This window comes from Bicyclus anynana, chromosome 27 (genome assembly GCF_947172395.1).
Source record: "Bicyclus anynana chromosome 27, ilBicAnyn1.1, whole genome shotgun sequence".
Lineage (NCBI taxonomy): Eukaryota > Metazoa > Arthropoda > Insecta > Lepidoptera > Nymphalidae > Bicyclus > Bicyclus anynana.
The window spans coordinates 2,669,441-2,684,080 of NC_069109.1; the positions used below are offsets into that span (position 1 = coordinate 2,669,441).

General features: G+C 41.5%; 1 protein-coding gene across 1 annotated transcript in view; it reads left to right on the forward strand.

Annotated features, from left to right (window-relative positions):
- Positions 1–14: 14 nt before the first annotated feature.
- The window catches only part of LOC112048125 (cytoplasmic FMR1-interacting protein), a 30,151-nt gene continuing 15,525 nt past the window's right edge, over positions 15–14,640 (forward strand). Inside the window, 13 exon segments of the mRNA XM_052890166.1 lie at positions 15–331; positions 2,323–2,459; positions 3,242–3,421; positions 4,667–4,848; positions 5,302–5,429; positions 6,383–6,480; positions 7,656–7,760; positions 8,411–8,496; positions 10,104–10,224; positions 11,136–11,327; positions 12,393–12,607; positions 13,428–13,558; positions 14,342–14,512. Coding sequence (XP_052746126.1) covers positions 256–331; positions 2,323–2,459; positions 3,242–3,421; positions 4,667–4,848; positions 5,302–5,429; positions 6,383–6,480; positions 7,656–7,760; positions 8,411–8,496; positions 10,104–10,224; positions 11,136–11,327; positions 12,393–12,607; positions 13,428–13,558; positions 14,342–14,512 — 1,822 coding nt within the window. The 5' untranslated portion in view covers positions 15–255.

Genomic DNA, 14,640 nt, shown 5'->3' on the forward strand with positions numbered 1-14,640 from the left:
AGCACGTTTGACATTGACAGATAATATGTGAGATTGTTTGTGTGAGTGGTGCGAGTTATTTGTAATTTTGTACTAAAAATATAATTACTATTTCAAATTACAGTACAAATATGTATTCATTAAATTAATATACGTTTACTATTCCTTGCTGATAAGTTTATCATCCATGTGTTTAGTTTTGTAAGTACAATTATTGATGTTTATGTGTGAATTTATTACTTACGAAATTTACATCGTTTAATTGTAAAAATAAACATGTCTGTGAGTGAAAAAGTGTCCCTTTCGGATGCCCTGAGCAACGTAGACGTTCTGGACGAGTTAACATTACCAGGTAAGTGTTGCAAAACTGTAATACGTTTCGATTACTTGGTGGGTTGTTGCTACATATCCGGCCAGTTAAACTGTTCTATATTAGGTAGATATTAGTTTTTATCACCGTTTCCTGGCGTGGAAATCAGCTCAACCTATATATTATATTAATCATACTAATATGATCTGGTTATTCGTACGATAAGCTGTCTATTCCGACCATTATTTTGTCTATTACACATCTACCCAGAGATACTCTTTACTCACTGATTTATGACTAAGATCCATGGAATCTGTCGGCTCTTTGATCTGCACACAAGATAGAACACATCACAGTGATATGTTTGTATGTGTGTAAGTATGTTAGTTACTTACACCCCAACTATTAAACAGATTTGGCTGAAATTTGAAATGGACATTTTTTTATTCTTCTTTACAAGTTAGTCCTTGACTACAATCTCACCTGATGGTAAGTGATGATGCAATCTAAGATGGAAGTGGGCTAACTATACTACAGCCTTTCTTGATGAGTACTGTTTACCAACAAAGAAATTAGAAATGAAGGTAGAAAACGCAAGTCATTTCATAACTTATTTATTTTAAATTATGTATGGTTTGTTTATAAATGTTATATAAAATATATTAATCATATCTAATTGTTCTAAGCTTATTAATCAAATTTATTTTCATTAATTTAAGAACAAGTTAATTATGTTTATTATTAGATGTGAAATGACTAGTGATTTATACCCTCATTTTTAATTTGTTTGTTGGTAAACAGTACTCATCAAGAAAGGCTGTAGTATAGTTAGGAGTAGGATGAAAATCCACACCTCTTCCGGTTTCTACACAACATCATGCCAGAACGCTATATCACTTGGCAGTATGTCTTTGTCAGTAGAGTGGTAACTAGCCACAGGCAAAGTGTTCCACCAGCAAAACCTGGACCAATTTAATCCACGTGCATACCACAGCACCACAGAGGCCGTCAAAAAGATAGATTTTACTCTGGATCAATATATAAGCTACTTTTTATCCAGAGATAGTCATGGTTCCTACGGGATGTGTGAAAAACAGAATTTCACGCGAACAGAGTCGCGGCCGTTCACTAGTCTACTATAAATACGTAATAAAAAGAGGTAAAGTTTGTGTGGTTGAAGGAATCTTTGGATTTATTGAACCAATTTTGAAAATTTGTGCATTTTGGTAGGGAGCCACATTATTTGTGAGTATCACAGGCTATATTTCAATGCTTAATTCCCACAGTAATGGAAATTACATAGGTAAAACTGGAGGGTCTGCTTTAGCTTAGACACAGAGGAATATCTTGTCTATGAATATGTTGCTTAAAGTGGAATGTGCTTGCCTTATACCCAAAAGGTTCTAAGAAATAGGAAACACAGACTTCGAGAGAGAGAGATCTATACCCTACCCATGTCCAGGTTGTGGTGAGGAGAAGATCAGCTATCACTTAGCTGATAGCTAGATAGATAGATGAAAGCTGAGTATTGTTAGGCTTATATTCTGGTATAGGTTATGGTCTCGTCAGATATCCCCTGTATAAATAAATAATACCCTAGCCATGCATATGAAATGAAGAATCTAAACCCTACATATGAGTTTGTTGGTTGTCAATCACATAACCTACCTACCTGGTCTTGCAATGCAATGATTAATTTGTATGTTAGCTCCTGCGTTCACTATGAAAAATCCATCACACTAATATAATAAAGGCGAAAGTGTGTAAGTTTGTCTGTGTGTGCTTGTGTATGTGTTTGTGTGTGCGTAAGTGTGTATGTTTGTTCCTCCTATGTGCGGGGGCTACTGAAGTGGAAGAATTTGGCTCATGGCTATAACTCATAGGCTACTTTCATCCTGAAAAAATTCATGGTTCCTGCAGGATTTTTAAATAACTGAATTCCACGACGATGTGCGGTGACTATGGTGCAGGTGTCCGCTAGTTTATTATAAAAAGTATAGTAAGAGTCATTAAAATATGAATATTTTCCACAGATGAACAGCCATGCATCGAGGCAGCTCCCTGCTCTATCTTGTACCAGGCCAACTTCGACACCAACTTTGAAGACAGAAATGGCTTCGTCACGGGCATTGCCAAGTACATTGAAGAGGCCACAGTTCATGCCAACTTGGTAAATTATGTGTTCACATCATAAAGAGGATGATCCATTTCATTTCAGTTATATGTATCTATCATCATCTTCATCATCATATCAGCAGATGGACGTCCACTGCAGGACATAGGTTTTTAGTGCAGTGTCTCTATTCCAGCACCTTTGGTCCCCAATGGCCACTGGCTCTTTGAATGATGTGCCCCACCCATTGGCATTTCAGCTTTGCGACACATTGAGCTATGTCAGTGAATTTGGTTTGTCTGTGGTTTTCCTCATTCCTGATTCAATCACTCAAAGGTACACCTAGCATAGCTCGCTCCATTGTTCGCTGTGTGACTCTGAACCTTCTTATGAGGTCCAAGGTTAGCGACCAAGTCTTGGATCCATAGGTCATCACTGGCATTACACTGTTTGAAGATTTTTGTCTGGCACTGAAGGATTGCGAACAAAAGGAAAAAGATATCGCGAAGTTTCCGGAATGCGGCCCAGCCGAGAAACTGAGCCGAACTGTGAAGAAAAATAACGTGAGGAAACCTGATACCTGAGAGTTTTCTTAATTTTCTATGTTGTGAAGTCTGCCAATCCACATTGGGCCAGCATAGTGGACTGTTGGCCTAACTCCTCTCATACTGAGAGGAGACTCTTGCCAACAGTGAGCCAGAAATGGGTTGCTAATGATGATGATGATGACACTAATAATGAATTTAAATCCCACCACTGCCATCAAGTGTGACCAAACCAGTGTTCAGATGACCACTTTATTATAAAAGCACCCACAACACATTAACGTATTGTTACAGAACGAGCTGCTGGAGGAAGGCAATGCCCATGCAGTAATGCTGTACACCTGGCGTTGCTGCAGCAGGGCCATACCACAGCCGCGCTCCAACGAGCAGCCCGACCGCGTGCACATCTACGAGCGCACCGTGCAGGTGCTGGCGCCCGAGGTGGACAAGCTGCTGCAGTTTATGTACTTCCAGGTATATCCTCATCGTCAGCATCAGCCCTTGACATCAGCTATAGTGCACCCATTGCATAACACATATGTAGGGGCTGACTTAGTTTAACCGACATGTAATGCGAGTTTACGGGAATTCTATGAGTCATTCCTTACCATACCGGCGTGCGCATAAGACATCTATACTAATATTATAAAGAGGAAAACTTTGTTTGTATGTTTGTTTGTTTGTTTGTTTGTAATGAATAGGCTCAAAAACTACTGGACCGATTTTAAAAATTCTTTCACCATTCGAAAGCTACATTATCCACAAGTAACATAGGCAAAATTTTATTTAGGAAAAAAATAGGGTTCCGTAGGATATTTGGGTTTTTTGGACACAAGGTCTAAAAAAATCAACCAGAAAAGTTACTTATTTTGCGTACGGGTAGGGGTAGGGTTGGGGTAAAGTAGGGGTAGGGCAGGGGTCGAGTAGAGGTAGGAAGGGGTAGGATTGGGGCAGTTGAAAGTTTACATCGAGTTTTACGCGGATGAAGTCGCGGGAGTCCGCTAGTATACAATAAAGTGAATTACAGTGAATGTAAAAGGACTCTTATTTCTCACCCCGCAAGGTTAATCGAATATGCTGATATTGTGGATTACCAATCAACCCCTACAGTCAACATCCAACATTGGCATCCAACACGTATACCAGTAATGACCCTAACTCTGTTGCAACCAAAGCTGCGGTGGGGCCTTGTAAAATGCGAACATCTTATTTATTTACAATTACAATCTACATATGGAGACATACACAAATAATATATAACTAGCTCACATTGACTTATACGTGCATCTATGACAAGTGCACACAACATTCACTAAAAAAAAACATGTAAACAGTCAAATATCACACAAGGAAAAAAAAGCAGGTATAACTTAACTTAATTATTATGGGGAAGAACTCACCGATAGGTGATCAGTGAGTTTTTTTTTAAAGACATTATAAGAATTGAAAAATATGTTGATGTCAGAACATCTTAGCACTCCATGGAGTCACCGGGTGCTGGGTGCACTGTCGCAGAGATAAAATCTCTGAGCAGTGCCCTGGACTTGTAACCAACTAGTGTAAAGATCATTATTGCATACTAAAAATATAGAATTCCATAGTTTTCCGTGTGACCTTGGATTGTAAACTTCAGTGGGGTCCTCATAAAGAAAAACTGTCTGCTAAACTCAGCTCAGTTGCATTTGTTGATACAAACTTTTTTAAAAATTTATTTCGCAGCGTAAAGCGATCGAGCGCTTCTGCGGCGAAGTGCGCCGTCTCTGTCACGCTGAGAAGCGTCGCGACTTCGTCTCAGAAGCGTACCTTCTGACTTTGGGCAAGTTCGTCAACATGTTCGCTGTGTTGGACGAACTGAAGAATATGAAGAGCTCTGTGAAGAATGATTACTCTACGTACAGACGGTCAGTATTATTCCGAGCGATTGGTTGGACCAGCTGGAGTCTCGACCATCACTTGATGTTACTCCACTTCGTACCGAAGTTAAACTGCCTCGAGCGTCGGGTCCGTCGCTTATATACCCGTGAGAACTATTCTAGAACATTCTGGAGATGCCTACATGCGTGTTTATTCCACGAAATTCGACAAAAAACAATAACAAGATGGTAAACAACTCGATTATGAACCTTATGTTTCTAATAATAGGGTTCTCCGTAACAGTATGTAGGTGGGTTGCACCAGATAAAATCCGTATGTTCCTTATGTCAAACAGGAAAGAGGTTAAAATCGGGGCTCATATGGACCAGAACTCAGAGCTGTAAAGCCAATTTAAACAAAACCTGACATTTTGTCAGATAATTGAAAAGTACAAGTACTTTTAATAGAAATAAGTGAATTTCTTTTTTCTTTTCCTCCAGTGCGGCCCAGTTCCTCAAAGTGATGTCGGACAGTCAGAGCCTGCAAGAGTCTCAGAATCTGTCCATGTTCCTGGCCACTCAGAACAAGATCCGGGACACTGTTAAGGATGCCCTGGAGAAGATTAACGGTAAGACATGATATATATTTTCTTTTCTACCAGTATTGCTTAGTTCCTCAAGGTGCAGTCTGACAGTCAGAGCCGGCAAGAGTCCCAGAATCTTTCCATGTTGACTTGTGTGTGACTTAAATGCGAGTGTTCTTAGACATGTTTGATGAAAATCGGTTGAGCCGTTTAAAAGTTGTGGGGGGTGATAGTGGGGAAGAACAACCGAATGTCTGCAAATATTATCGAGTGGGGTCTCAAATTAAAGCGCACTGAAAGAGAATATTGATGACTTCCTGAGTGTAATTAATAATTTCATAACCTTGAGGGGGTTGCAAAATTTTCAATTTTATGTTGAAATTAAACTACTATTTCCTATAGGATGGTAGGTTAGACGCAAGTCTTATACTTGTGTCTACTATAAAATGCTCTCGTGGTTTAGTAACCCCTATTATTAGTAGTAGCCCAGTGGATATGACCTCTGCTTTGGATTCGGAGGGCGTAGATTCGATTGTCCATGCACCCCCAACCTTTCAGTTGTGTGTATGTAACAGCGCCGGCCCGAAGTAAATTTTAAAATGGAGCGAGATCCAATTATGGCGCCTCTCCTGTTTGCTCCTAATAATATGCCGATACCTATACCAAATTATGAGTGTAAAGTAAGAATGGAACGCGATGATCTTGATTATACTCTGGGGTGAACAATTGGAAATCAGTACCGTTGACTAGGACTATCATTTGGCGCTCTCTAGGATTTGGCGGTTTGAAGGAAAAACCTGCTGAGAACCTTATGAGAAAACCTGCATACCTGAGAATCTTCTTCAATTCTCGATGTGTGTAAAGTCTGCCAACACGCATTGGGCCAGCATGGTGGCCTAACTCGTGGAGACTCGAACTCAACAGTGAGCCGAATAGGATGTCAATGATGATGACTATGCTATGCTATGCTATAGATATTATATTATTGTGTTTTACAGGCTACGAAGAGTTGTTAGCAGATGTGGTGAACATATGCGTTCATATGTTTGAAACGAAGATGTACCTTACTCCGTCGGAGAAGCACATGCTCGTCAAGGTAAGTCTACTCGTGGGTAGACGAAGGTCCTGGGTTCGATTCCCAGCTGGGCAGATTGAGGTTTTCTTAATTGATCCAGGTCTGGTGGAAGGCTGTGGCTAGTTACCACCCTACCGACAAAGATGTATCGCAAAGCGATTAAGCGTTCCGGTACGATGTCGTGTAGAAACCGTGGATATGGATTTTTATCCTCCTAACAAGTTAGCCCGTTTTCATCTTAGATTGTATCAGCACTTACCATCAGGTGAGATTGTAGTCAAGGGTTAATTTGTAAAGAATAAAAAAATACCTCTTGCTGGCCTATTCACTATCATTATTATCATATCAGCCGATGTTCGTCCAATGCAGGACATAGGCCTTTTGTAGGCACTTCCAAACATCACGATACTGAGCCGCCTGCATCCAGCGAATGTTTGCGACTCGCTTGATGTCGTCACTCCACCTATTGGGGGGTTGCCATTCCAGCACCTTGGGACCCCAACGTCCATCGGCTCTTCCAACTATGTAATCCACCCATTGCTACGTCAGATACGCGGGCTAACTATCACTTTCACTAACTATGGCGTATATTACCAACCCCGATTAACACTCCTTATGTGCCGCGCGGGCCGGGGGCATGTAACGATGAATGCAGAACCCACGACTGATGCACGTCACTTCCCGCACGCACAATTTCACACCCGCGCAGTCTTTCCCCCTGTCGCCCGCATATCATGGGAGTGTCACCAACCAACTTGCCTGTTTATAATGTTTCATGTTCATACTTTGCCTATTGTCCTTTGTCTTAAGACCCGTCACATCCAATAAACAAATGGGTGAAGGTTGATTTTACTCAGACTATTGCACAAAGGTGTGATAGCCCGGTGGATATGACCTCTGCCTTCGATACGGAGGGTGTGGGTTCGAATCCGGTCCGGGGCGTGCACCTCCAACTTTTCAGTTGTGTGCATTTTAAGAAATTAAATATCACGTGTCTCAAACGGTGAAGGAAAACATCATGAGGAAATCTGCATACCAGAGAATTTTCTTAATTCTCTGCGTGTGTGAAGTCTGCCAATCCGCATTGGGCCAGCGTGGTGGACTATTAGCCTAGCCTCATCCTGAGAGGAGACTTGTGCCCAACAGTGGGCATGCAATTAGACTACTATATAGACAAAATGTGATATTTTGTACAGGTGATGGGCTTTGGCCTTTTCCTGATGGACTCCGAGATATGCAACATCAACAGACTCGACCAGAAAAAGAAGCTGCGCTTGGATCGTATTGACAGGATTTTTAAGGTAAATAAAAAAATATACACAAACATGTATTTATTACCAGAATTCCTCTGCGTGAAATTCAGTTTTTCACAAATCCTGTGGGAACCATGAATTATCCGGAATGAAAAGTAGCCTATGTGTTGATCCAGAGTGAAATCTATTTCCATTCCAAATTTCAGCCAAATCGGTTCAGTAGCCGCAGCGTAAACGAAGAACAAACATGGCGGACTGGCTGTTTGAAATCCACCCCCGTGATATGGATATCAAATGAACGGATTTGCTGTCTATACTAATATTATAAAGAGAAAAACTTTGTTTGTTTGTTTGTAATGAATAGGCTCAAAAACTACTGGACCGATTTTAAAAATTGTTTCACCATTCGAAAGCTACATTATCCACAAGTAACATAGGCTAAATTTTATTTGGGGAAAAAATATGGTTCCGTAAGATATTTAGGTTTTTCGGACACAAGGTGTAAACAACCAACCAGAAAAGTAGGGTAGGGGTAGGTAGGAGTAGGGTAGGGCTAGGGGTAGGGTAGGGGTAGTTGAAGTTTACATCGAGTTTCACGCGGACGAAGTTGCGGGCGTCGGCTAGTCATTAACACGAAAAAATATAGTCACGTGACTTAAATCCTTCCTATTCAAAGTTATTATTAAAATTGTTTACAGAACCTCGAAGTGGTACCTCTATTTGGGGACATGCAAATAGCCCCGTTCAACTATATCAAGAGATCCAAACACTATGACCCTAGCAAGTAAGTCATGTTATTTTTGTAAGGGTAATAATGGGGATGATGACTAGGTTTGAATATATTGATTTTTATGATACATTCGGGTAAATAGGGTCAATGTTAACTAATTTATACATAAAAAGCAAAGATTGACTGGATGTTTGCAAAATAAATGAGATTATAAAATTTCAAAAACTACTAAATTTTTTTTATCATAATTAGATGAAAATTCATACAGTTTTAGCTTCCTTACATTAAATGTGACATTTTTTAATATATGAACTATAAAGATAAACGCACAAATAACAAAGATATTAGTAATTTTGTTTGAACGCGCATACAAATCTAACGATCATTACATTGCCTATGACGTCATTTTTTTGAGCCATTTTGTATGGGGCGTTTTTCAGGGATCCGCGGCAGCGCCGCAAATCTGACCCTTTAAATCCCTGTAGCTCCGAAAGTAATGATCGCAGATACCCTGTTACTTTTACAAAATTGCTTTACTATTAGTATACTCTTAATTTATATACAATTTAAAAAACTGTCATCATCCCTATTGTTACGAACTAGGGTTTCAGGATTTGGAATTAAACACCTGGTGACTCGTATAAGACTTTAATCCTCTCCAAAAATCAAATCAAATCAAAAATCATTTATTTCAAGTAGGCTCAGTTTACAAGCACTTTTGACACGTCAGTTGACTATTTGTAAAGATTCTACCACCGGTTCGGAAGGCAGGTTCTGCTGAGAAGATACCGGCAAGAAACTCAACAGTTGCTCTTTTGAAAAAGTCATACAGTATTATAATTTACAATTGATAACAATTACTGTTTACATTTCTTATAGTTTTACTTCCTGTGTGAAGGTGGAAGCTGATCCAATGGCCTCCAAGCATCTTTATCATTAAGGAACTCATCAATGTTGTAGTACCCTCGACTAAGTAAATGAGTACCCTCGACTAAGTAAATGATCCTCCTTAATCCAAGTACCAATACACACTTCCAAACGTAGGCAATTCGTTGTCCTAAATCGAAGCCGAGTTCACTATAGTTTACTTGTATCGCTCGTATCATTTGATGTTCACTTTACTCCGTTTCGAAGTTAACTGCCCCAATCGTCGGCTCCGTTGCGTATATATGCCTACTCAGATTATGGACCCTATGTCTCTAGTAATAGGGTTCTCCGTAATGATCCTACTACGTGGTTTCTACAAAATGTTAAATGTTCTAATTATTGTAATATTATGATACAGTTTCTCAGTAATATAGCTAAGTATTATTTTTGTAAAATTTGCACGCCCCATCAAGGCGCAAAACATATACTAAAATACATAAAATACATACAAATAAAAAACATATACTAAAATACATATATAAAACATATACTATTTTATTATTTTTGTCATCCTTTTACATGTTTTGTGCAAATAAACGATTTGATTGATTGTATCGCTCGTATCACTTTATGTTCGCTTCACTCCGTTTCGAAGTTAACTGCCCCGATCGTCGGCTCCGTCGCGTATTTATACCCACTCAGAACGCTTCCAGATCTTTCTTGAAACATGGCAAGCGATGGACCCTATGTCTTTAGTAATAGGGTTCTCCGTAACAAGATGCTTGGTTTGTCAGGTGGCCGCTATCATCAAGCCCGAACCCGCTGTCACCGCAAGCTGATCTGATGGTCCACCTGCCACAGATAAGAGAAGAACATCAGAACTACATATCCGAGTTGGCCAGATATAGCAACGAAGTGAGTTGATAAGAGTTACTAGAGAGAGACTGACAGCCAGTTTCTTTATGTAAAGCTAAAGTAACAGTAAAAGCAGTAAGTAGTAAAATAGACTTTATTTTTCAGTGATTAAGACCGTCACTTTTGATTTATGACGTTACTTTGACTGTTACTTGCGATGAAGAAACTCTCTCAAAGAAGAGAGTCTGGCGTAGAGCACGCGAATTTTGAATTCGCGCGATTCTTCGGTGGACTGACTGATTCGCAGTTGCAGACGTGATTCGCTCCGTCTCCCCGCTCCGCTTACCGTTTTTATATACATTTTTAAACTAGCTCGCAAGTCCCTGTCCACTGAAGCGGAGCCGAGAAACGGAGTTATATTAACTGCACAAAATCTCCGCTTCTCTTAAGTGGACAGGGACTTGCGAGCTAGTTTAAAAAATCATATAAAACCGGTAAGTGGAGCGGGGAATCACGTCTGCAACTCGGATTCGCAATTAATTTCTCACTCCGCTCCGCAATCTCGCTCTTCTCCGGTGGATAGACACAGTACGCAACTCCGCTCCGTATTAGTCCGTTTCTCCGCTCCGCTGCCTCGCTCCGCTTTGATGGATGGGCATCCTTATTATGGAGGGTAGAGATAGTCAATTATTTTGACAATATTGTCTTTACTATTGACATTTCAGTTATGTGCATAAGAAATTATATAAATAGCACGTGTATCAAACGGTGAAGGAAAAACATCGTGAGGAATCTTCTTAATTCTCAACGTGCGTGAAGTCTGCCACACCGCATTGGACCAGCGTGGTGGATTATATGCCTAACCCCTCTCATTCTGAGAGGAGACTCGTACTCAACAGTGAGCCCAATATAGGTTGGCTAATTAGGATGAGGTAAACTGCAAACTTTACTAAGTTGGATAAACTCCACAGGTGACCACAACCTTCAAGGAAGCAGGCTCCGATGCAGAGAACAAAGCGGTGACGGAGCTGTGCCTCCGAGGGCTCCAGCTGCTCTCCTCCTGGTGTTCCGTGCTGACGGAGCTCTGCTCCTGGAAGCTGCTGCATCCCACGGACCACGCCACCAACGCGTACTGTCCTCCTGACGCTGAGGAGTACGAAAGGGTGAGTGTTCACACAAGGCAAATAACCTATTGTTACAAGTGTTCGCGTTTGGCTTAGTTAGGAAAGAGGGGTGATGGAGACTTACTGGAAACTGCTGCGTATCTTCACTTTTCACAATCACAGCCAAGTTTTAGAGATTTTTGGTAACTTATATGCGAATTACCAAATGGTCGCGGCGCGTGCGCAATACGTATGTAGCGATATATAGGTTACGTGCGACTAATTAATTTTGGTTAAGTTTCCAGCGGTATGAAGGAGTAACGGGAATTCATGCGGGACAGAGAGGTACTTATAGGATGCGTTGGTGTATAGGAGTGAGATAGGAAGCGTTAGCTTTGCGCGAACAAGTTCCTCGATTACAGGTGGTATTAACATTCATTAATTATGTTAATGTAGAGGGGAGGTATCAGTGTTGGTGTAAATAAGAGGATATTTGATGATTTGAGCTCAGTTGTTTGTTAGGCAGCGTAGACACCGTCACGCTGCCAGTCTCGTTAGTGAGTTTGTGCAATAATGTTTTGTGTTGGCATGGAGAACATGTCGGGCAGGGGTTAGCGTTGATGCGTTCTAAAGGGATCCCTTAAATCTACACCCAAGGTCACAAGTCCTGGAACCTGCTTAATGTGTTTCCTCTACCACAAAATGATGTGAGGTGTCAGGCCAATAGTCCATTGTCCACGCTGGCCCAAAGCGGATTGGCAGACTGCACACTACGCAGAGGATTCAGAAAATTATCTGGTACGCAGTCCTTCACCGTTTGAGACACGTGATATTTAATTTCTTAAAATGCACACAACTGAAAGTTGGAGGTGCATGCCCCGGACAGGATTCAAACCCACGCCCTCCGTAATCGGAGACAGTAGTATCATCATCTATACTAATATAATAAAGCTGAAGAGTTTGTTGTTTAATTGAACGCGCTAATCTCATTAACTACTGGTCCGATTTGAAAAATTCTTTCAGTCTTAGATAGCCCATTTATCGAGGAAAGCTATAGGGTATATATTCCAACGGGAACGGGAACCACGCGGCGTCAGCTAGTAATCAAACAAACGTTCCATACAGGCGACGCGCTACAACTACACGCGGGAGGAGAAGTTCGCCATGATCGAAGTGATCGCCATGATCAAGGGGCTGCAAGTGCTCATGGCGCGCATGGAGACGGTGTTCGCGGACGCGGCGCGCCGCTCCGTGTACGCCGAGCTGCAGGACTTCGTGCAGCTGGCGATGCGCGAGCCGCTGCGGAAGGCCATCAAGAACAAGAAGGACCTCATACGCAGGTGCAGCATTGGGGGTAGATATAGTATGTAGAGAGCATATAGCATACGCCGAGCTGCAGGACTTCGTGCAGCTGGCGATGCGCGAGCCGCTGCGGAAGGCCATCAAGAACAAGAAGGACCTCATACGCAGGTGCAGTATTGAGGGTAGATATAGTAATATGCAGGTGCAATATTGAGGGTAGATTGGAAACCTTGTGTAACAGTAAGGAGATAATACGCAGGTGCAGTATTGAGGGTAGACATGGTAGATTGGAAACCTTGTATTTGAAGGTAGATAGGAAACCTTTTTGGAATGATATCGTGTTATAAATCTATGAACGCCGGGTGTACGCACGCGAAAGTGTCACGCTTTGCTGAGCCGAGAATAAGAATGACGTGATACGCAGGTGTAGTATTGTGGGTAGATTTGAAACCTTGTAGAACAGAGATCATAGGCAATAAATTATTATTATATCTATAATCTGTATATTATTCTAATGTTAGTATGTTTAGTTATCTTCTAGTGATGTGGATCCCGTTCGGGTGAAAGCCTCTTTCTTCTTCCAGTAAGAGTTTACTGGAAGAAGAAGAAGAAATCTTTGGCGAGAGACATTCATTCTCCCTCTGCTTTGATGATGACGTCATCAGCCCACCTTTTTGTCGGTCTGCCGACGCTTCTTTTTTCCAGATGGACCTTTCCAGTTTGTGACTTTTATGGTCTTTGATCCTCGATGTATGACCTGCCCATCGCCATTTCAATTTTAGAGCTTGTTCACGCCATCAGTGATTTTTGTGGAATAATTTCTAAATAAATATATGCCACAATATATATAAATTTCAGTATAATAGTGTCCGTGCGCGAGACGTGCGGCGACTGGGCGCGCGGCTGCGAGCCGCAGCAGGACCCGGCGCTGCGCGGGAAGAAGGACGCCGAGGCCAGCTTCACCATCAAGGTGCCGAGGAGAAACGTCGGTCAGTATCTGTCCTGATACTAGTAGACGCGTGGTTACCGTTCCCGCAGGGATACGGGGATAATATATAGCCTATAGCCTTCCTCGATAAATGGGCTATCTAACACTGAAAGAATTTTTCAAATCGGACCAGAAGTTCCTGAGATTGGCGCATTCAAACAAACAATCAGAGTCTGCAGCTTTATAGTTTTAGTATAAATATAAATGCGAAAGGTCGTCTTTATCAACCCATATTCGGCTCACTGCTGAGCTCGAGTCTCCTCTCAGAATGAGAACTTGTAAAGAATAAAAAAAATAATATTTTTATTTATTTTTAGTAGACTCTGAAATGGATTACAAAAATAAGAAAACCAATGTCGAACAAAGGTCATGATACACAATACTGTACCCAAAATAAGATCCTAGAATGGCAGAGAATGACCTTGAGTGAAGTCACGCACTTGTGAACGTTGTGTGTAAGGTTAAAGACGTCTTTGATAGTTAACCAACACTCCTCTTTTCCACTCAAGTCACTCTTCTCGCCTATCCCAAGTAACCCACGGCTCGAACGCCACGAGCATACTGAAGCCGACCGTACGACGAGCGCCTTACGAGTATATCGCAAGTCGTTCCCGCCAACCGTTTGCTACCCCTCTCTAACTCCCTACTATTTACGGAAACGAGTCGCGCTACCTAGCGTCGGCACGAGCCATCACGAGATGAAGTGACGTCATATCAGAGTACTATTTCCTACACTTATTTATAAAAATAAATACATAAATACGTAGAAGGCTCAATTTTCCAGGTCCCTCATCAACCCAGCTGTACATGGTACGCACGCAGCTGGAAGCCCTCATCTCCGACAAGTCGGGAGGACGCCGGACCCTCAGGAAGGACCTGGAGGCGGCGGCCTTGCAGCAGATTGAGGCCTTCCACCGGCAGAGCTTCTACTGGGCCTACCTTCTGAACTTGGCTGGTGAGAAATCTTCACTGATTTTATAGCCCCATGAACAAAATAATGATTATCCTTACGTAAAGATACGGAATTGTTCTTTCTTTTTGTTAGAAAAGAGTGGAAATTGGGCCCACTCTTTTGTATTTTTT